The following is a 23,246-nucleotide window of genomic DNA, read 5'->3' as shown; positions in this document are numbered from 1 at the left end:
ATCTTATAAGAAATATCCAGTCAAAGTAACACACCCTGTATATTCATCCTTGCAGCAATTGAAGCTCACCTGGCTAAGATAGGTTCAACACAATGGTCAGGGGCTGGATTTATGAAGAGTTTAAAGTATTAAAAAGAGGGATACTCCAAAGAAATAGTTGAGATCAAGAGATTATGATAGAACCTCTTGTTGAGACATATCTTACCAAAGAAAAAAATCGTGAATTTGAATCCCAAGGCCAAAAATATCAAAGGCTTTCAAAGCTGTGGAATAAAAAAGGCCTAGTTGGGGCTCCCAGACCTGCTCAATGGAACCTATTTTATTACCGCCTTCATTTTCATATAATGGAGTTAAGAAATGATTTTTGAACACTCTGGGTTTGGGGAGAATAACTGTTGAGGTTTTAGTTAAACAACTCGTCTGTGACCTAGCCTGTGTGACAGGCCTCAAAAGGGGAGGAAAAGAAGAGGGGATTGGGGAGAGAAGGAATCCCTCTTCAATGGTGCAATTTTCCCCCCTTCTCTTCGCTTGTTTGTACCTACAATGCAGGCTATCTGTGATCCTAAAACTGGGTGTAGCTTAACACAGGCTCTTTGGATCCAGCACTTGATCACTCATAATTATTCCAAACAATAAACCATTGCATGATTGCCACATTCCACTGACCTGAAAATGGCTTCCAGACTTTCACATTTCTTTCATCTTTTTCTTGAAGGTTATGTGTTTTCCATTTCCCTTCACTCAACGTTTTCAATATATGGTGTTTTTTCCCAGATTTGCAAAATCAATATCAGTCAACAACAACCTTTTTTGATAACGATTTCAGATTTCAGGAATGCTGTGGCAACAGCCTTCCTGACTTCTCAGTGACTTTCCAGTTAATTTTTCCCGACCTCATATAATTGCTTTTTCCCCACTTTTCACTAATCATGGCAATCCAGTATTGAACATTGAAATATCAAAGATTAATGTGAAAAGATTACTGTCAAGTTGTTGGATACAGCAAATACAGCAGACATGGTGCCTAAAATACCAGCAACTTCCTTTGTAACGAGAAGATTTGTCATCCTCAGAGACACAGTGGCAGCTAGTTGGAACAATGAGATTTCCATTTTGTGGTAGCTGCCTCAGGTAGTTTGAGGATGAAGATAAAAACTTTGTACCAGTAGTCAAAAGCAGTACACAGATTTGTCTCACATTCTGCTCCGGTTAGCACACAATGAAACAAGGTGGAAGCTTGGGTAGCCTGTGTAGAAGACATTGAAAGGGGCAGGAAGGGAGGAAGCTTTTCTCCCTCTGCCCCCCCCCCCCCCCCTTTTGTGCCTCCCACACAGGCTAAGGCTTGGTTTATCCTTTGCAAGCCTCCAGTTAGCCGCTTTGTTCACAAGAATGAGCAAGGGAAGGCATAGTACAGATAGATGTGCAAATGCTAAAGGGCACTGGAAAAATATTCCTAAACAACATCAGTCATCCCCATCCAAACCTATCCCCAATACAACATGCTAACTTTGATCCTTGCAAACTGGATGCTCTTCATGCCTAGCAAGATGCACTTCATACTCAGGGGGCCAACACAACTTGTGACAGCTGTTGAATGTTATTAAAACAGGGGATGGCAAATGAGCTGTGGGAACAGGAAATTAAAAGCATGGGGAAAAGACACCAACTTCAACCCAAGACACTTATCAGTAACTTCATTACTAACTTATTCTTTGTGTTGTTCCAATTTAATTCCCTGCAATCATTCCCCCATCCCTGTTTTTTTTGCTATCATATATGCAAAGACTATCATCAGAAACAATAAAACAGGGTTGTCAATTTTACAAAAAACAAGCAAGTATTCGTAATTGCATAAAACATTGACAACTAACACAACAACAACATTCAATTTTTCTCAACGTTTTATTGATTGTTGATCCTTTCTTGCACCATTTTAAACATCAGCAATGGTCACTTCAACTTCTACTCCAGGCTCAATACTGATGGATGTCTGATGATGGGACAGTTAAGGAAACATAAAAGGGATAGGATTTGGATATGACTCCCTAAGATACGATCAATTATACAATCAATATTACAGTGTTTTTTGTGATTAACTATTAATCCCAAAAAACACTGTCATACATCCTTTCAGGTTGTCTCTCAGATGGTAGTGCATGGTTAAATATATAATCATACAACAGGTGTCATGCCAGAGGCAGTTATCATCACAGAGACATAAGAACATGTATCAATTTTAAAGTATGGTTTCATTATACAATGTACAACTGACAAAAACTCACAAGTCTATCTTTGTTTAAAGTGGTCAATATACAAAAAAATACAAAATACAAAAATCCTGGGGCACTTATAAGCCACATTAGCTGGGTTTACTTGCTCTCGTGGGATGAATACTGTACAACTGTTCAACTCACTGTTTCATTCCCCTCCTTGGGCAAATTATAATTCAGTTGGTATCTTCAAGAAAAAGCAGCGAACTACATTGGGAAGGTTATCTATTGAAAATTATTCTGCTGTTGGTTGTCGCAATGGATGGGTGCTTTAAATTGTCTCATCGTGACTGTGTTTGTGATCCACAGCGATCCACAACTGATACGTGAAAAAACATTGTAGTCCCCACTATTCCTAGCTAAATATTATTTTATTGTTCGCTAAAACTTTACACCTACATGACAGGTTAATGAGTAACTTACTTTTACAGTATATATAAAAAAAAACATTCCTTTGCACTTGCAACCCATTTCCTACTTTAAACCCAAACATGAACACAATAAATGTCAAAGAACAAGCTCCCAGATTTTAAGAAACTCATTAACAGATTTATCTGAATTTACTTTTAGAGCTGTGTTCAAATGGAATTAAAGACTTTCTTCAGTAGCACTCAGATATAAAATTAAGGCCACCATACATTTCTTTTCACTTCTGATTGGGTGCTAGGTGGGGGGCCAAGGAACTGCTAACAAACTTCCAAACATGTAAACAGGTAACCGCTAAGTCAAGATCTTATGTCAGAAAAGGGTAGCTGCCCTGTGCAGGCAGCAATAAGCTCCGGTTACACACTTCTCACGGAAGGTGTTGCTGAAATGTTGCTTTACCTGGGTGTAAGTAAACAATCAATTCCAGGGTTATTTTTCTCATTAATTAACAACTCTGTTTGCAGCATAACGAATGATAGCATTCAAAGGATACAATCTGCTTGACAATCTCAGAGGGACTGTGAAGATCTATCAACCTCTTGTGAATCCTCATCTCAAACCTGTCCCAAGTTTTGGACCCTTCACCACAGGGTGTCTTACGGGTGGTAATCTTCAGATACTTGGTTGGCATACGCACAGGTCCCTTAACTTTCAGTTTCTTTTCCTTTGCTCCACGGATCAGATCCGCACATACTATGTAATAACACAGAATAAGATAAAATCAAACACCTTTTCTTTGCTGGATTTAGCTAACTTGTAGGTATATCAGGGCGCAAATTTGAGGAAGAGAGACTTGCATAATATTCTTGCTTGCAATGTGCAGAGAAAGGACTCCCAATAATGCCCTGCAATGCCAGATCTCTGGTGGATACTCTGTGGTGCTGGTGACTCACACCCTGCTATTTGATTATCAACATCATTGAGAAGGCCATGAGACTTCTTCCTGTTTTCTACAGTACAATAATTGTCTACCTTATTATGAACACTCATTAGAGAGTTTTAGATCCGAGTTTACCGCGAACCTCTAACCGCTGGAGGTCACGTGACAAGTCTTTCGCGTCACGTTTGAGGTTTATAACGTGCGTTTTCAACCTGGAGAGGTAGGTTTTCACGTAGGTCATTTAACTAAAAGCTTTTAGCGTATAATTCTTGTTTTATCTCACGTAATGATACAAAAATCTTGTGGAGCAAGTCTTTATCCATTAACAGAGGCACAAATTCGGGCGAAATGCTAAATTTGATAAATCCTAGTGGATCTTGGAAACAAGTGCCATTCATGGCTGCTGATTCAAAATGGCGGCCGTAAATTCAGTGCAAGAAGAACTAATGTAAGTATATACAGCTCTTTGCCGCTAGTAACCCAGTCTTACCGTAAATTTCTTTTATTTTCACTGATTGATATTTCTTCTCTTTCTAAATGGAAAATTAAACCAGAATCCACTTCTTTAATCCTCCGCCAATCTAAATCGAATTATGTTTGAACGTCGAACCGCAAACGGGTAACCGCAAACTGCGGTTAGAGGTTCGCGGTAAACTCCGATCTAAAACTCTCTATTATCTAATGGTAAACCTCAAACAGGGACCCTCCCATACCACAAACTGACAGATTTGAATTGTAAAAGAGACACATTTCCCCATCATTTAATTTGGGTTCAAATGATCCAATGCAAATTTACTAAACTAATCCACGATGTTGATGACTTCAGTTATCTGTTACCTTTCTCTAAGCTCTTGACATTGCGGCTTGTAAGAGTGATGCGGATCCTGTGGATCTGAGCCTCTTCTTCAGGTACTGCACCTTTTTCCTTGAGGTGTGCCTTGAAAATATGCATTACACTTAACTTCAGGTATTCAGATAGTGTAGTGTGGTGCAAAGTCAGAGAGCAGGAAAAAAATAAGAAGAGTGAGAGGAAGAGGGAGATAGCAGGGAACAGCGTTCCTTCTCTCTCACCCTCTACTCTGTCTAGGGCTGCAACGATACACTGGTGCACTAGTGAACTGCGATATTTCTTGCCACGATACGAATATAGATATTTGAACAACATATTGCGATATTATGATATTACCATATGATTCTTGATCAACATTCAAAAATAACTGTATTGAATGACTTCTTATGCAAATCCAAGCCCCGTTATAGCTATTTATTAAACCTAGAGACAAGAAAGTTCCATCTTTTTTTCGTAAAGCTTCACACTCTTCAAATCTGACATGTATTTTTCAACATGGCGGCACATTGCATACTTCAATTTAGTTGTCAGCTGACACAGTCTACACACCCATGGGGAAACTGCTCATCGGAAAATGTCTTCCTGTGTTGGTGAAAAAGCTGAATTCGAACTGGCACCATCCTCAATTAAATGGAAGGTGTTGAAAGACTTTGGATTCAAGGTATTTGTTGATAACAAAGGCGTGAGAAACACGGTAAAAGAAACTGTAATCTGTCTCCACTGTTTCTCAGATCTACAATACACTGGCTCAACAACCAATATCAGTTTTCATGTCCAACGACATCATTGTGCTCTGTTATTCAATTATGTATCGGTCAAATCGAAGCTTCAACATGCCCCCCCCGGGCATACCCCGGGCATTTGACACCTTTGCTGTCCCGGGGAGGAGGGAATTTGATTATCAGAGTCTTCCAGGGGGTGGGGAATTTGATCCCCATGCTTTAGGGGTGGGGAATTTGAACTCCACCCTCGATTTCATGTAAAATATTTGGCGTGGCGAGCTATCATGGGGGACACGGTGTTAGAGGATTTTCGTGGAAAAGATTGTGCCTTTGTGGCCAATTGGTTACGAGGAAAGGGCCTAAACAAGCTTTGTGCCGTATTTGAAGTATTTAAATTTTAAAATTTTTAATATTGGATTCAGGCTTTGGATGTATGAATGTATTTTATTGTTGTGTTTACAATGAAATACAATACCTATACCGGCGATTCAATACAACAACATAAAATAAAATAAAATAAAATAAAATAAAACGGTCAACTACTTTGGCCTACTGCAAGTATGTTAATTAATAAGGTGAGCGATGATGCATGTCAGTGAAATGGTCATGATGTAGTAATCTCAATAGGTGGGATCTTTTTTTATAGAACACTTTGTATGTTGCATGACGAAGAAAAGCTGAGCATTCAGTAACCTTGTAGCAGCGATTTCCGCCGCTTTGCACGAGACTTTTGTTCGTAGTAAATACGCTAACAGTGTTGCACAGTTTTTGTTATATTCATAAAGATTTTGTTCGACAACTGAAGGCGTTTCCGTCGTCCTTCCGTCATTTTTGTGCCTGTGAAATGTCCCCGGGGTGGGGGCATTTGATCACCTGAATGGACCCTAGTGTGGGGCATTTGAACGGCATTTTGGCCCGGGTAGGGGGGAATTTGAACAACAATTTTCAAAAAAGTCAAATGCCCGGGGGGTTGCCCGGGGGGGGGGGGGGGGGGGGGGGCATGTTGAAGCTTCGATTTGACCGATACATTACCATGCTTTGTTATGGAAGGAAATAAATGATTTCAAAGAAGTCTAGTAAGATTACGTCACTTGTCAGTTGTATGTGATGATGTATCGTATTGTGCATTGTATCATGGCACCTGTATTGAAATATGTACCGTATTGCGAGAAAATGTATCATTGCAGCCCTAACTCTGCCCCCTCGCTGTAAGAAATGACTTGCAACGTTAGCGAACAGGACATAGGCGAAACCACTCGTTAGAGAAACAACCAGTCACCCTATAATAGTTATAGGGGGATAGGACGTGAAGGTACAGAGTATCATACCGTAGACTGGCTATTTGATTTGTTCTAGCCTACAGCAATCCATAACGAGACTACTTTGAGTAAGACCCATAGGGATACACATCTTACTTAGTGACATCTGCAGTCCAGTACTATCTAAAAAGTCACAAATATATTCCTGTTCTCCTGATACATAAACTCAAGGTCGAGATCAATAGCCAAATTAATCATCGATCTGATCTCTTTATTTTTTCAACTTGCCTATCCCTCAACTCATGAAGAACGCTTGCAACATTGCAAACATTACAATAACACGTTTACTTTGTGTACTGTTGAGTAAACTAACAACAACGTCATCTCCATTTAACTTTTTTAACCTACCATACTCAAAATTGGCCGACTTATTCAACACGAACAGCGGTGAGCCACAAACTTGTAACGCAAAATGGCGGAGAGGAAGAAATGAAGCACGTGGTTGGCTTTATAGGCCGAGATGCGAAAGGTATCATGGGTACTTTCCCAAAAGTCTTTTAGAGCTTTGATAATCAAAATGGCGGAATAGTTGTTGGTTGTCAAGATGAAAATATCTGTCGAGTAGCAAGACATGAGTCGAAGTGTGAGAGACTTACGAGAGCTTATCAATGTATCTCGATTATCTTATCGCGATGACGATGAACTGGACGAATTGTGTAACGAATCGGAGGAGGATTTTGGTGTTATTCCTGTAGAGGTTTCACAACCATCTCTTCCAAAGAGAAGCAAAGACTTGGCTCCTTTGAGCTTAGATTCCAAAAAGAAACCTGTTAGTCCTCCTTTGAGCTCTGGTTCTTCAGGTAGGGGATCTCCATTACCTCCGATAGGTGCTACTAGCAGCCCAACAAGCGGTAGTCCATCTTCATCTGGAAGGAGCTCTCCAGCAAGGCTTCCCCAAGATGGAGTGTCTGAGCGTGTGATTTCGATTTCAGCTCGGAAGAAAGACGTTCAACATTCAAAACCTAATTTTGACAACATATTGTTTTACATGGATTCGACTGTGGTAGGAGATTGGCTTACAAAGGCAAATGATTCAATCAAACAACTGACATCATGGCTCCATTGTGATGACAATTTCATTCAGTTTGCACATTTCTGGCTTTCAGAAATGCCAAGAACTAAACAAAGGCAACTGCTAGAGATGGAATTCTCTATTTTATTGGATGAACTGTACTTTGCTTTTGGTGCTGGTTTAAAAGGTGAATCTGTTTCACATGATGATGTTAGCAGATTTGTTGGATCTGTCCTTTGGGAATATCCTGAAAAATTTCATAACTCTGAAACTAAGGATTACTTTCTAAACATTCTCCTCTGTCTATGCTCTGGTAGGAAAACAAATTATCGTACCCTGCTCTCAGATGTACGGTGTTCGACATCAACTAAAGAATTTGTCCAACTTATTTTAGCAACAAGAGCGTTTGCAATAGCAAATATATGTTCTGGGGCGTTAGAGTTCTACAAGAATACATTTCAAAAAGCCAGCTACTCAAAAGCAATGGAAAATTCAATTGGCAGCAAAAGCCTTGTTGCAATAGCAACTGAGTTTGCATTCCAAGCAGTGCAGAAACACCTTCCTGATGTGCTGGATTATTTAATAAGGAACTACTCACTCAATCACCAGACTCTGAAGGATAATGGGGGTAAAAGTCTGCTTTTCACAGCTGTGCTAAGTGGCAATGAGGGAATGCTTCAACATTTGTTGAAGGTAATCAGTAATTTACTAACATAATTTATGTGACCAGTGAACAATATTACTAGGCACAAAAGGGGCTCGAAATTAAAAAAAAAATCGTGAGGTCGCCTTTTGGCGACCAACTGTAGAAACATAATCACCAAATGCAAATTTTTAGTTGCCAGTTTGTATATAATGTAAATGACGCAGCTCATAGTATCAGGGCTTCTGATATTAGAGACCATTAGATTCTAAGACGAGTATGACAACGAGTGAGAGATTTTCTCAATGTGCATGAACCAGTGTCATGTTGGCGGGAAAACATGGTAGCCGTCATCACTCTACTATGAGTCTTAGCGAGAATGTCGAAGTGGCGGAAACAAAAAATCAAATGTTAAAAGTTTTATCATTTTGTGATCAGGAGAGGGCGTAAACCTCCTTTGCTAAAGATAATAGTGGTAACTTTTCTAGTGAAAAATGGTAAATGAAGCTTTCCAGGGAGTCTATATTTTGAGAATGCGCGAAAAAAACTCTAAGTCAAATCTTGTACTCGTAGTTGTCCTCATCCTTGAATCTAAAGGTTTCTATTTAGTGCGGTCGCAGAGCCAAGAAATTCAGGTAAACCCACAAAATTCACAAAAAAAATGCAAAATGCTTCAAAATTCACGAGAAATCTTATCAAATACATGTCAATACAACATATTTGAAACTCATCTCGGCTATGGGGGCTGTTTAATTGCCGTAAACTTGCAAATTTATCTCGAAACTTCATCACCACAATGAGCAAAGAAGGTCTCAAAACTACCAGGCGTAAATTATGTTGTGAAAAACTCGGCACTAGTCATGATATTAAAAGCTTTGCTATTGGCTCATTTCTCGAGCGCTTTGTTGTTAAAATCGCAAAAGATTATCTCTGTTAAAAAACATTAAACATGCTCGTCAAATCAGTGCAAAATCGATTGATTTCAAGTGAAATTTGCCCAGAAAATTCCCATGAAATTGGTCATTTTTTACCAATTGTTTTTCGGCAAAGTTAGCCCCAAAAATTTCCGCAAATCTGTCTCAGAAAGTCCCACAAAATTTGCCTTTTTTTTCGCGACCCATCAGAAGCCCTGTAGTATGGCACAATCAATCAGATTTGATTGTTTGCAAATATCGCGGACAGAAGTTGGTTTAAATTGGGTGGTAAACTGGCTTTGTTTGTGCGATTTGGCATATTTTTTATGATGAAAGCAAAGCAAGATAAGATGAAATGTTTGTTTTAACTTTACTCATTTAATTTAAATCTAAATCATACGGAAACCTAGTCGCCAAAGTGGCGACTAAACCAGAGTTTTTAGTCATCAAGGAGAAAATGTTAGTTGCATGGGCAACCATATCAGTCGCAATTTCAAGCCCTGCACAAAAAATGTGCCTCGTATATTTATTTGATTTTGCTAATAATTATTCTAACTACCAGTCACCAGTCAGATATAGGAGAAAACAACATAGTTTCTCCTGAGGCCGCAGTGAGCGTTTTCCTCCAAACAGACCTGAGTTTAACCTTTGGCACTGCGGGCCATCGCTCTTTAATTTTAAAGCTTATAAACCTCATCTAGATAAAATGTGAAATATAAAGCAGGACACAGCACATTGGCCCAGATGGGGAGAAGGACATGGGTATACTAGTCTTCTGGTCACCATCCATGCATGGAGGATGCTCATCACTTTCTTAAAACCCTAACAGCATATATTTTAAAACTAACCAGGTGACACTTACCAAATTAATTCAACAAAGCCAAAGACCAGGCTTCTAAATCCTTTCCTCCATCCTCCATTCAAGTATGTGAGGAAATACCCGTAATACACCATGTTTTTCTCCCCCCCCCCCCCCCCCCCCATGAAAAAAATCACATAAGCATTGTCTTCATTTTCTCTTGGGATGAACAAAATATTTAACTCTTGCTCTGGGCTTGAGATCAATTTTTTTTATTATTTAGATACAGCCTAGAGTAGATGTCAATGAGACATCTCCTTCAGGGAATACACCCCTTCATGCTGCAGTGAATACTGGAAATGTCAGCATAGTGAAACTGTTAATCAGTGCAGGAGGAAAACTTGATGCATGGAACCCTGAGTGTGAGGGTGCCACACCACTCCATCTTGCTATAATGAGTGGTAAGTGCCTTGTTTTTGAGATGCAACAAATTGAAACATTGCGACCTCATTTTCCACCATCACACACTCTTTGCTGGTTATGAAGTTTACCCAAAATTGCTCAACTGGAAGGGCTGCCTAGAATACAACCCCAAGTGACTTCAATTAATATTCTCTTCCAATTTACCTTGTGCATACACATGAATCAAAGAAGGAATAAATTGTTTGACATTGCATCTCTTCTTTTTTTTCCTTAAGAATGCTGCTGTAAGGTGGAAGCTTACTAGGACATCATACTGAATTTTTGCTGCCAAACATTTCACTCTTATATTGCTATCCTTGCAGAGAGCTGTTTCTGTAATATAAACCTAACTGATATGGCTAAGCCCCATGAGTCCCTCTCGGGGTGTCAGTGGGGAATTAGAAGTAGAAATCAAAGGCTTTTGATAGGTCTCGACTGCTGTTCAGAAAACTCAGAAGTTATTTTCAAGTTATCTTAAACTGCAATGATCATAATATTCTTTCTCATTCAACTTAAGTGTAGGCAGTACCTCAATAAGTGACTTTTTATATCTCTTTGTCCAGGAAGTACTGAAATGGTGTCAGCAATATTAGAAGCTGGATGTGACACATCTGTTAAGATGGGAATTCCTGCCACTGTAACACCAATGAGCCTTGCTACAGACTTAGGGCTGGAAGATATCACTGAGTTGTTATCTAAAGCTAGTATCTCTTGACAATTTTGTCCATTTCCCCTTTCATCTCTTGAAAAATATTGTGTACTGCTAAGATGGTCAGTTATCTCTCATAACATGTGTACAGTCACCCTGTGAAAATTAGCAGAAAGAGCTCTTTTCCAAGGGGGTGAGGCTCCAGTGGTGGTGGTGGAGGGGGAGGGGGGAGCGAGAATGGTACTGCAAGTGCCCCCTCACTACTCTTTGGGTGGAGGTGCACTACAGAGACCTTCAAACCCTGACCCTATTTACAGCAAGTCAAAAAACAACACAAAAAATACCCTACTTAAGAGTAGAGACCTTTTTTCAGAACACTGATTCACTTCATTTCACATGAAGAGTAAAGTATTTCTTCACATTAAATAAAAAAATGATATTATGTATGTCGACTGCACGCCCTTCAACATTCACACCCTGATCAAGGCTTCCAGTCCAGAAAAACACACTGTTCAAGACACTTATACATACAGTCAAGGCTCTTCTTCTGCATGACAACTCATGTTAGCAAACAGCTGTAGTTGTGACCAGTTTTAAGAAACCCCGTTTGAACTGTGACTTAAGCTCTGTAATGAAAAGCTCTCTTCTGCGAAAACTCCTGTAAGTTACCTTGACCTCTTTTCTGACAAACCAGCTGGTAGCTAGCAGGTCGTTCCTTTTGTTTTTACGTTCTCAAAAGCAACCAACCAGTGTCAATTGCTGAATAAAAGGACTTACTTCTTGAACAAATTTTAAGGCATTGATGGTTTTCGATGGTTTGTCAACATTGAGTGTACAAAGTAATAAAAAAAAGGCCCTAATTAAAATTCTTTCACCTGAACGTACTGGTAATTAACAAGATATGCCAAGCCTTCTGCTACAAGCTCTCCTTAATAACTGCTCTCAAAACGTTTATTTCATATATAGTCGCTTACAACATACAGTTAAACCCCTCCACATCAGCCACCTTGGGGATCATAGTAGAAGAAAGTAGTCATTATGGGGAGGTAGGGTAGGGGTGGAGGGTGACTTTCTCGCGCGTTCTAAGTATGTTCTAAAAAAATAAAGGTTCTGTTTAAAAAAATACGACTTTATCAAAAAAAGTTTTCAAATTTAATCTTAAAAGATTTGAAAGACTTGCCGCGATTAATCATCAACTTACCATATGGATCAAGTTTCGTGACCGTTCTTGACTTTTTCATCAGTAGCTGAAAAAACTGGTCTTTGTTGAGAGGTTATTTTGGTACCTGGAGAAGTGGTAAAATGGCCGTTACCGTTGTAGGGAGATGGCCTTTGTATAGAGGTTTAAACAAGGGGCAATGTATGGAGACTATGGACTGTCCGCCGGGAAAAGAAAGGTGGCCGTTAGTGGAGTTTCGACTGTATTTTTTGTCGACCACTTTTATAAATTCCACAGTTGGTCACTTACAAGAACTTTGAATGTAGTAAAATTGTATGTCCTGTTCTTAAAAGACTCGAGCCCCCCAAAAACCCATACCCTATTTGACAGCACATGCATGGTTAAGCTGAATAAGGTAGTGCCCCTCGATTTTGTGAAGTCGCAAGAAAAAACCCTTTTAAAGTTTTTAACTTTACGTCTCCCTAATAAACAAAAAGCATAATGGTCATTCAAGATCTCCATCGTTTAGATGACGGTGACTTACCACAAGAAGATAATATAAAATTGTCTTTGAACCCACAATAAAGATTATCACCTCAGATAGTTGCCCCCGCAGCGATTTCGCGCAGATGGCGAAATTCCGAGGAGGCATCGTAGTAGTAGTCTGCTACACCCTAAAAACGGCTGTGTAGCAGACTATCCTAGTAGCTGACGCGCGTATATGTAGAAAAGTACTTACAGTTAAAATATACAGTCAGTATACCCGAAAAAATCTCGATTTGCTTGATTAGGGGCCGCGCTGAATAGGTGGGTAATGATGACGTTTCGATTGTTCTAGCCCGCATAGGATGACGTAAAACAGAAAATCCCCGAAGTGACCGCTTGGGTTGATTTTGTGACACTTATGTACTTTGATACTCTTTTACGTTACGTGTTATCAGTGACATTCTGTGGAGCAGCTGTTTTGAAATTTATGGACCAAAAGGCACTCGTTAAGCGCGGATGAAATTATAAGGTGCGTGTAACTGTGTATATATAAATAGTTGAAGAGTTTGCCAGACACGAGTTTATCATTCACAAATCTCTGACTGGAAACAATTTGCAGTCTCTCTGGAAGTCAATAAAACAGTCCACAAAGAAGCAAGACGAGTGAATCTGTCACTGGCAGAACGATGGATGATTACAAAAATTCGACGACAATGAAATTCTGTGCTGCCGTAAACCAGGATCACAGATGTCCTTCTATAAAGTTTTTTCTTTTAAGTATTGTAATATTAGTTTAAAAAAATATATCCTAGAAAGCGCGAGAGTGAATTGATCAAACCTTTTAATTTCCAAGGCTTACTTTCCGGCTAATAAAATGTCGAAAACGTACTGTGTGTAAAAAGTGTAAGAGAAACAGCGAAAAATTCCAACTTCTAATTAAATCTTTTCTTATGGTTTAGAATAAAATATTCTCGAAACTGAGAATGTTTCGATCAAAGCTGTGTAAATCGAACAGAATCAGCGCATGGAACCTTGCGTTTCCTGTTTTTATCTCACCTATTGTATACAAAGTTGCCACGGTCAGGGAAAAACGAAAATTTGTCAAAGTCAGTGAAAAGTCAGGGAATTCTGTTTTCCAGTTTATAGTTCATAAGTTTTCTTCCAGATTTTGAAATGAATTGTCTTTGGAAAAGATGAAAAGTATGCTGCAAAGTAAGCAAAGCAATCAGTTTAATACTCTGCGCTAACCAGGTAGTAGTGGTGGTCAGTGGTTTTCGTTGTGAATGCTTTCTTCCAAATTCCTTCTTCCTCTTTCCACGAAAAAGATGAATGGTTGAAAATGAAGAGAAAAATATCGATGGCCTGCAAAAAAAGCTAAAGCGAATGTAAACATCGATTGTTTGTCGTTAATAAAAGGTTAGTGAAAACATTTGAAAGGTCAGTGAAAAGTCAGGGAATCTTTAACGTTCTGATGAGTCGCAACCCTGTGTATGGAATATGTGTGAAATCTTCATTATGAATCGGTATATTTCAAAGAGCTACACAACGACCAAGGCTCCTTCCACACGTATCCGGATATTTTTGAATCCGCAAGTTTTCTTTGCGGATTCCAAAATTTCCATGTCCACACGTAGCGTATTCAAATCAAATTTGTCCGTCCACACGTATCCTGATTCACTTTCAGTTCGTTGGCTAATTTATAAGCCGATCCTCGGCTCATGAAGAAATTTTCTCGCGATTATTCTTCCATAACTGTTACGTGTGGACGGGGCCCAAGAATACTTTTTAGTCTATTGACAACATACAGAGCGGGGGCAGCTGTAGAGTCAACTATTACTAGTTAACCACATCATGTAAATGAACTAATTTGTAACAACTCTTTGGAAATGAAACGATTATCACCTTCTTTATCCCCTTCCGATATCGTTTTAAAGTCAGTTATGGTATGCACTATTATATGAAGTCCATTATTGTACAGAAACAGGGGCACCCAACGACAATTTTCGGAAAATATCTGTTCGGATGACGATTTGACATCTAGAATTTTGGAACATTTGTTGTAAAATTCCTTGCTTGCCTGCCTCTCCTAAGATTTTCGAACATCTAAAAACTACTATAATTGCCCATTTTTAACGGATTTTTACCGTTAAAACGTCACCTAGAATTTTCGGGACCCTTTTTTCTGGCTGAAATTTTCGAAAAGGTAAGTTTTGATCCCTTTAATTTTCGGATCACTAGACTTTCAGCTGGGAAATCCGAACAGATGAAAAATTTTTAGGGGATAAAAATATGCCTTTATGTACTGTTTAAATACTAAAATAAGTTTAACAATACTATGTTTAAGTGGTTTTGAACTATTTTCTCGTTGGGTCCCCCTGCAGAAATATACCTGGATGGCGATTTACTTCCCCTGCAATGCTGCATCTTTTCATGCACGCGTACTCAATTATATATACATAGACTTGTAGAACAAAAAAAACAGAAGCGACTGCTATCCTGGCTAGTATTGTCAAATAAGACAATTCATAGGATCAAACAAATTGCTTTCGCGTGCCGATAATTAGCTCGACTGCTTCCAAGGTGTTTGTTTACTAATGCCAACTGACTACGAACTACTTCTACGTACACATGATCTTCACCAAAAATCCTTTTGCGAATCATCAGTGCCTTTTCGTAAAGTTCTTTGGCTTGATTGTATTCCTTCAGGCTGTCGTATACTAATGCCAAGTTGTTATAACTCTCTCCTACATCTGCATGATCTTCACCAAAAATCAATGTGCGAATCATCAGTGCTTTTTCGTAAAGTTCTTTGGCTTGATTGTATTCTCCCAGGCCGTAGTACACTGCTGCCAAGTTGCTGTAACTTATTGCTACCTTCAGATCATCTTCACCGAAAATTCGTTTCCTAATCGACACTGCCTTTTCGTAAAGTTCTTTGGCTTGATTGTATTCTCCCAGGCGGTGGTACACTGTTGCCAAGTTGTTATAACTCTCTCCTACATCGGCATGATCTTCACCAAGAATCTTTTTGCGAATCATCAGTGCTTTTTCGTGGAGGTGTTTGGCTTGATTGCTTTCTCCCAGGCGGTTAAACACTACTGCCAATTTGTTATAACTTGATGCTACATCGGCATGATCTTCTCCAAAAATCCTTTTGCGAATCATCAGAGCTTTTTCGTAAAGTTCTTTGGCTTGATTGTATTCTCCCAGGCGGTTAAACACTGCTGCCAAGTTGTTATAACTCTCTCCTACATCGGCATGATCTTCACCAAAAATCCTTTTGCGAATCATCAGTGTCTTTTCGTAATGTTTCTTGACTTGATTGTATTCTTTCAGGCTGTCGTACACTGCTGCCAAGTTGTTATAACTTGATGCTACAACGGCATGATCTTCACCAAAAATCCTTTTGCGAATCATCAGTGCCTTTTCGTAAAGTTCTTTGGCTTGATTGTATTCTTTCAGGCTGTCGTATACTAATGCCAAGTTGTTATAACTCTCTCCTACATCGGCATGATCTTCACCAAAAATCAATGTGCGAATCATCAGTGCTTTTTCGTAAAGTTCTTTGGCTTGATTGTATTCTCCCAGGTCGTAGTACACTGCTGCCAAGTTGCTGTAACTTATTGCTACCTTCAGATCATCTTCACCGAAAATTCGTTTCCTAATCGACACTGCCTTTTCGTAAAGTTCTTTGGCTTGATTGTATTCTCCCAGGCGGTGGTACACTGCTGCCAAGTTGTTATAACTCTCTCCTACATCGGCATGATCTTCACCAAGAATCTTTTTGCGAATCATCAGTGCTTTTTCGTGGAGGTGTTTGGCTTGATTGCTTTCTCCCAGGCGGTTAAACACTGCTGCCAAGTTGTTATAACTTGATGCTACATCGGCATGATCTTCACCAAAAATCCTTTTGCGAATCATCAGTGCCTTTTCGTAATGTTTCTTGACTTGATTGTATTCTTTCAGGCTGTCGTACACTGCTGCCAAGTTGTTATAACTTGATGCTACAACGGCATGATCTTCACCAAAAATCCTTTTGCGAATCATCAGTGCCTTTTCGTAAAGTTCTTTGGCTTGATTGTATTCTTTCAGGCTGTCGTATACTAATGCCAAGTTGTTATAACTCTCTCCTACATCTGCATGATCTTCACCAAAAATCCTTGTGCGAATCATCAGTGCTTTTTCGTAAAGTTCTTTGGCTTGATTGTATTCTCCCAGGCCGTAGTACACTGCTGCCAAGTTGCTATAACTTATTGCTACCTTCAGATCATCTTCACCGAAAATTCGTTTCCTAATCGACACTGCCTTTTCGTAAAGTTCTTTGGCTTGATTGTATTCTCCCAGGCGGTGGTACACTGCTGCCAAGTTGTTATAACTCTCTCCTACATCGGCATGATCTTCACCAAGAATCTTTTTGCGAATCATCAGTGCTTTTTCGTGGAGGTGTTTGGCTTGATCGCTTTCTCCCAGGTGGTTAAACACTGTTGCCAAGTTGTTATAACTTGATGCTACATCGGCATGATCTTCTCCAAAAATCCTTTTGCGAATCATCAGAGCTTTTTCGTGAAGTTCGTTGGCTCGATTGTATTCCCCAAGGCGGCGGTACACCACGCCACTTATGCTAAAAATCCTTCCTTTACGAATTAACACACCCGTAGGAGTGTTGTCTTCGTTCTCTAGTAGGTTGTAAGCTAGGTCGACCACATTTTTCGCAAAGACTAAGTAGGAGCTTTCTAGACAGACACTTGTGAGAGTATGTAGCCAATCAATAACTGTATCCAAATCTACGAAGGGCGTAAACGTTTCTAAAAGAGTGTTTTGGTTCGAACTAAACTCTGACGTCATCTGCTTAAGTAAAGATTCACAGTGGGGCCTCAGTTTTTTACAAAACGCATAGTTCTTTCTATTTTCTTCGAGTTGGGACTTGAAAATCTTCAAGGCTTCTGCCATGGTGTGGTCACTCTCACATGATTTCAGGTTTACTATCTCGCCTCGTTTCAAAGCTTCATGCACCACTTTATGTAAACGTAAATAAGTTCGTTCACCCCCTTCTTCGGAATGAACAAGACTTAAAGAGGACCTAACAATCTTTGCCCTCATTAAAACCTCTAGTTGGTCTTTTACTTGGGCTTTGACGAACTTTAAAACAGTTTCGAGTGGTAGGTCGTCGTTAGCGCAGAGCGAAAGAAAAGAGAATGTATGACGAAGAACCTCGTCTGTTTCAACAGCTCTTCGGATAGCCATTTCTACTGCGGCCATTGTTGTTTTAGCGTAGGCTGAACTCTCATTAGCAAGGACAGTTTCCGCCTCTTTACGTTGACTGTATGTTGATACGTCTTGAAGGTATGCTTTCCAATCATAATTTGAAGACCCACTGGTCACAAGAGTTTGCACGTAATAAGCAGCGGCAGCTAAGGCCAGTGGCTGAAAATCGAGTAGTTCAGCGACCTTTTCTGCTTGTACTCGCTCTGAAATTTGCGATACTTTTTCCAGCAATTCCACTGCCTCGTTTCGCCTCATTCCTTTGCTTAACGATTCATGATGCGTGTGAGGAGCGTTTTGAGGAACTGTACCACTATCTTGAGTGGTAATCAGCACTTGCCCATGGCCCCATTCCTTACTGCCAGTTTGAGGAAGCAAGTCGCGGACTAAGCGTAAGTCAATCACATTGTCTGCTATTATCAACCATTTGGTAAACTTGCTGGTCTTCGGCAAAATCAAGCGATGGAGCTGTTTAATTGCTTCATGAGGTTTCTCTTCTTTTAACGATTCTAAGCCTTTCAACGCGTATTCTGTTATCTCTAGGTGTCTTCCAAGGGTGAGGTAAGAGTCAACTAGTGTCTCAATGCTTTCTGTGTTCAGTGTCGCAGCAAAGATAATATCACCGTTTTGTTCAGAAAAGAACTGTCGTCCAATTTCCCGGGCAAGTTGGCTCTTGCCACATCCTGGATTCCCTGACAAATAAACTGTACTAACTGTTCCGCTAGAGCCATTGTTAAGTTCCTTCATTTTGTTAGTGATTCTTTCAATGTCATGCGAGCGGCTGATGATATCATGTGGTGGGCGCGATGCGAGAATGCAAAATGGTTGAAGTTTCGCACCTACTTCCTGTGTGAGACATTTGTTTTCTTCTTTTACTGAAACTAGGGCAGCTTCTGTACTTTGAAGAGTGCTTTTTGTCTGATCTAACTCGACTTGGAGATCACGAACTTGCTTCTTAATTTTTTCTACTTCCTTCGTCGGAAAGGTCGTCTGGTTCTTTATTTCTTGAATCTCAGTTATAGCCAGACCAAGGGATGTAAAAGCGTTTAACAGTCTGTCTACAGAAGTTTGGAAGTCGGCATCTGTCAACTTAGCCTCGGTGATATGAGCGATCTCGTTTCGCACCTGACGAATATTATCGACCTCTTTACGGACAGCTGGGCTTAAGGTTTTACCAATGCTGTCCGAGTACAGGATGGCAAAAAACAAACAGGTACAGTCCCACTCTGCCGTGTCACCATTGTGGATTATTGCCAGATATCGGGCGTTTTTCTTGTGACTTGCTTTAGATTCTTTGTTGTAGAAATCATGACCATTTTGTGCCGTGTCTTTCCATTCTCCAGTTAACGTTGCTTTATAAAGGAAATCCCATTCGGTTTTGAAAATGTGCCGCAGTTCCACTGGAATCAAATCAAATGCTATGTAGCAGAGTCTGAAGTAGTTCAGTTGCTCTTGCGAGTATTCCATCACCAACTTATAATCCTAGTAAGAGATATTGCCTATTAGCTTATTTTCTCGCCAGGCCAAAGCAAAGATTATTTACTTATCATTTTGAAAATGGCAAGAATCACCGCTGATTATGTAACACAGTTATTCCATAAATGATTATGAAAAGTAAGTAACTAATGATAAACTAAGTTTAATACGGGATGCTAAGTAAGTAGCCATAGTTCTGCGCTGGTAGATAAAGCCAGGGCCACCCAAAGAGAATAATGAAGTACTATATCAAAGTTATGTGTGCCTTTAAGTGAGCCCGTAAGTAGGTCACTTACGAATCCGTTATGGGTACACTTACGGGTGTTGAATGAAACGCACTTAGCACTCTCGTAAGTTACTCTTTCACGTGGTAACTTACGGGCTCATTTAAAGGCACACGTAACTTTGATATAATACTTTATTAATGACTCACTCTTTTTTTTAAGCTAACCATCGGTGAGTGTAAAGAAAGTTTTAATTAGTTTCGATCAATTTTAAACCTCTCAAAAAAAGAAGAAATTTGCATGCAATCGTTATTTTTCTTCAATGTCTACTGAAAATGATAATTCTTCTTTTTTCACAACGTCGGCTTTAAAGTGTATATCAGAGGTTAACAAGGCGCATTAGAACGAATGATGTGAAGAAAAACTACTTTTTTTCACTTCTCAGTAAAAGATCTCGTTAACTTTAGTAAAAACAGTAACGATACGGACATACATAGGTCCCGTAAATTTACGTGCTATTTTTCCCGTAAAAAAAGTTTTATGCAACACCCGTAATTTCTGTTGCATAACCGACACTTACGTGAACACTTACGAAAATCGTAAGTGCAACCACTTAAGTGAATTCCCTAAGTGGACATTTAATGCAACTCACTTAAGTTACGAGTGCACGTACGTATACCCGTACTTGTTACGGGCGTTTTATGCAACCGGGCCCTGGCCTTTATTTGTATTTGAAAAGGGGCTTCTCCTAGATCATGTATTTCATTCGAGGTCAGTGTCTCCTTTTTTAAACACATTAATAACGATTTACTTTATCTTGATCAGTGCACAAATTTTAAAGACTTCTCGGCCTTTTCAAACAGTGCTTCGTTTGGATGAACAGTGCACTGTTAGGATTGATAAGGTTTTACTTTTGCGCAGAAAGCGATGAACTGATGACCCAGACATTAAAGCACACAAATCATTTGCAAATGAACATTCGTTTGGTGTTTGATTTCTGTTTCAAATATGAAGCGCTCATTCGTTTTGATTTTGGACAACAAACCCACCGTGATTGGTGTATTATTCAGGTTAGGAGATCAGTGGTACCAACCCCTTTAATGAGCGTATTTTTAACGAAATAGAGACCATGATCGCGCAGAAACCTACAAGGAAGTGTACTTGCAAATGTAGACAATTCCGATGCTTACGCTAAAATAATAATGGTTTCGAAGAACCAAATGGTTATAATAAGTAAACTCTTTTCATCACCACAAATTCTACACCATGCACCGAACGGTACTTAAGACAGTGGCGATAATTATGTATGCCGAGGCAATCAAATTCTTTAAGCAGTGTATGGCGTACGAGTGGATCAGCACGTACAAAACTTCCTATTATACAAAACTTCGACCAAATAATTATCCTGAATTTATCTTTGGGTATGTTAAGCTGAATAACCAATGCTAATACTCACCTTACCCAAAATTAATTCAAGGAACTTCGATTTAATAAAACATGAGGTAGCTGGATGAAGAAGCGAAATTGATTGTCCAAAGTGGAACTGCTCGAAATTGATCTAAACCGATATAAAGATCACGCAAATGTCGTTATGGTCGAGCTATTTCTACAGTCACTCTATTTTTGACAGTCACGCTATTCGTAGAAATTGCATGAGGACCCGTAAAGGGAGCAGGGGAACCTCATCTGAAAACGAAGGGTCGGAAAAGTAGAATTAAATGTATGGTACCACCTTTAACAAACTAATATACTTCGAAAGCGAATTCCTTACCGTCCACGTTTGCGGAAAACGAAAACGCGAAGTGGGTCTTGTTTGTGACCTAGATACCGAGCTAGAACAGGCCCCTAGAAAGTTGCTGAGGTATTGAGCCCATCAAGAATACCAAAGAGCGCTTTTTTCACTTTGAATTTACGGAACAAAATGCAATGTGTAAACCCTTGTTAATCAAGCAAGAAACTGAGTACCAGTTACACCTGTAATTGAACGATTTTCCTCTAGCTACGTCACTTTATTCTAGTATTCTGAAATAATTGTGATTAGGAGGCACGTCTTAGTCGGGGCGTTCACACTGAATACAAATATAACAACGTGAGGGGGGATCTTCACTAGAGAGAAGAGAAGTTTATTTGAGAGGAGCCGTTTATTAGATCATTAAAGATAAGTATAGTATCATTCGATATCAATGTTTCCAATTTTCAAACCAAATAATGATGACTAAAATAAAGTCAATGTCGTACAATAATAACTTTGGGTGTTCTTGGCCGTTTTGACCAGCGCTTCGTTTAAATGAGAAACTGAGGGAAACAGATATTCTAGAGGTAAAGGATAAGCACGGGGAGAGGAGATAACAAACAGAGCACAAAAGAGAACAAATTGCTTTACACAAAAGTTCATTAATTTTTTCGTTCTGTGTTCGTCGATGAAATTGTTGATTCTTAATCAAAACAGAATACACGAAAATTTCTTTTGGCACTTTAACCCTAGCCTGAATTTTAGACATAAATTCAGGCTTCTTAACCCTTTTACTCCTTGTGAGTAATAGTGAGATCACCAGTCTTTTTAATTTGTATAACTGTGGACGAAACGTTGTATGACTCGGCCTTAGCTTCCCGTGACCGCTTACAAATGCTAAGAGACGACTAGGGAGGAGTCAGCTTTAAAATGCAAACGTGAACACGGACGCATCTCCGGTCGGTCGTCCCGGTCAAAACGTATAGCGAGAGAAGCGAGGACCGGAAATTAGATATGCGTTTGCGGGCAAGTAATAATGCCCTTTCACATTTTCTTACCCTCTCACATAATTAAACTAGTGACATTTCTGCCCTTTCATTACCATTCAAATGAAACCTCTTTGGCAGAAATTTGGTTGTTTTTGGAAACTTTCAAGTTGGTCACTCACTGTTAGGACTGATAGGGTTTTACTACCCTCTTTTTTCCTATTAGAATATACAGTCAAACCTCGCTTTACAGACACCCGCTTAATACGGACACTTCGTTATTACGGACGCTTTGCTTTGTCCCTGAGGAAACAAAGCCCTGAAATTTTCTCTACATTCAACCCGCTTAATACGGACCTTTTCTATGGCCCCCTCAGTGTCTGCTGATTAATAGGGTTTGACTGTATTTTATAGGAATATCGAGACTGAAATTTGCAAAATCTTAAGAATATGATAAGAATAACCCCAAGGCTAAAAAGGATGTAGTAATTTTGTGTGTTGAAAATCTGTCAATACAATACAATTGTATGTTTTTAGCTCAACCGTGGAGTTATTTATTTCTCTTAACCGCAAACTAGCCACTAAAAAGAAAAACAAAGTTCCATTGCCATTAAAATCAATTAATATCCCAACACATTCTAAAACGGAAAAGTGACAGGCTACTATTTAAGAATAATGCAAGAATATTTTCAACCTAAAATCGGCAGAATGATAAGAATATTCAGCCTGGGCCAGAAAAACAACATTCCGCTTATAAAAAGAAGAGTGTATGGCGCGTCAAGCTATGAATCAGTAGACGTAAATGATTGCATAAATAATTTTAAATGAACATTCCTTTGGTTCCTATTCCAAATATAAAACAAGTGTTAGTTTTAATCGTGGACAACGAATGACCCACTGCCTTGTTTCGGATTCAGGCTCAATGGATAATAACGACCCCTTTGGTGAACGCGTTTTTAACGAAAGAGAGACCGT

The 23,246-nt window shown here is 39.4% G+C and overlaps 2 protein-coding genes and 1 non-coding gene across 3 annotated transcripts; 1 reads left to right on the top strand and 2 right to left on the bottom strand.

Annotated features, from left to right (window-relative positions):
• Positions 1–1,883: 1,883 nt before the first annotated feature.
• On the bottom strand, positions 1,884–6,946 carry LOC140951929 (small ribosomal subunit protein uS10-like). Its single transcript, XM_073401306.1, has 4 exons — positions 6,816–6,946; positions 4,414–4,513; positions 3,190–3,389; positions 1,884–1,990 (listed from the first exon to the last, which is right to left on the bottom strand). Exons 1-4 carry the CDS (start codon positions 6,816–6,818, stop codon positions 1,934–1,936), a joined length of 360 nt encoding a protein of 119 aa, XP_073257407.1. The 5' UTR covers positions 6,819–6,946; the 3' UTR covers positions 1,884–1,933.
• LOC140953425 (small nucleolar RNA Z195/SNORD33/SNORD32 family) lies at positions 2,137–2,218 on the bottom strand. The gene has a single exon (XR_012167453.1). It is a non-coding gene; the product is annotated as a small nucleolar RNA Z195/SNORD33/SNORD32 family (small nucleolar RNA).
• A 30-nt stretch (positions 6,947–6,976) lies between the features above and the next one.
• On the top strand, positions 6,977–11,107 carry LOC140951928 (uncharacterized). Its single transcript, XM_073401305.1, has 3 exons — positions 6,977–8,172; positions 10,119–10,296; positions 10,861–11,107. The coding sequence occupies exons 1-3, from the start codon at positions 7,039–7,041 to the stop codon at positions 11,010–11,012; spliced, it is 1,464 nt and encodes a 487-aa protein (XP_073257406.1). The 5' UTR covers positions 6,977–7,038; the 3' UTR covers positions 11,013–11,107.
• Positions 11,108–23,246: the final 12,139 nt, after the last annotated feature.

The sequence above is a fragment of the Porites lutea genome, chromosome 11, assembly GCF_958299795.1.
Source record: "Porites lutea chromosome 11, jaPorLute2.1, whole genome shotgun sequence".
Taxonomy (NCBI): Eukaryota; Metazoa; Cnidaria; class Anthozoa; order Scleractinia; family Poritidae; genus Porites; species Porites lutea.
Note: the sequence above shows the minus strand (reverse complement) of the source record. Positions and strands in the feature narration are given on the sequence as shown.

Bases quoted from the DNA above. Each gene is read 5' to 3' on its own strand.
- LOC140951929 (XM_073401306.1), bottom strand. The intron at 3,390-4,413 runs GTAACAGATAAC...GTTATTACATAG, and splicing joins TGTCAAGAGCTTAGAGAAAG to TATGTGCGGATCTGATCCGT. The intron at 1,991-3,189 runs GTATCCTTTGAA...TCCCATCATCAG, and splicing joins CTGAGATTGTCAAGCAGATT to ACATCCATCAGTATTGAGCC.
- LOC140951928 (XM_073401305.1), top strand. From the start codon at position 7,039: ATGAGTCGAAGTGTGAGAGACTTACGAGAGCTTATCAATGTATCTCGA. The intron at 8,173-10,118 runs GTAATCAGTAAT...TTTATTATTTAG, and splicing joins TGCTTCAACATTTGTTGAAG to ATACAGCCTAGAGTAGATGT. The intron at 10,297-10,860 runs GTAAGTGCCTTG...CTCTTTGTCCAG, and splicing joins CCATCTTGCTATAATGAGTG to GAAGTACTGAAATGGTGTCA.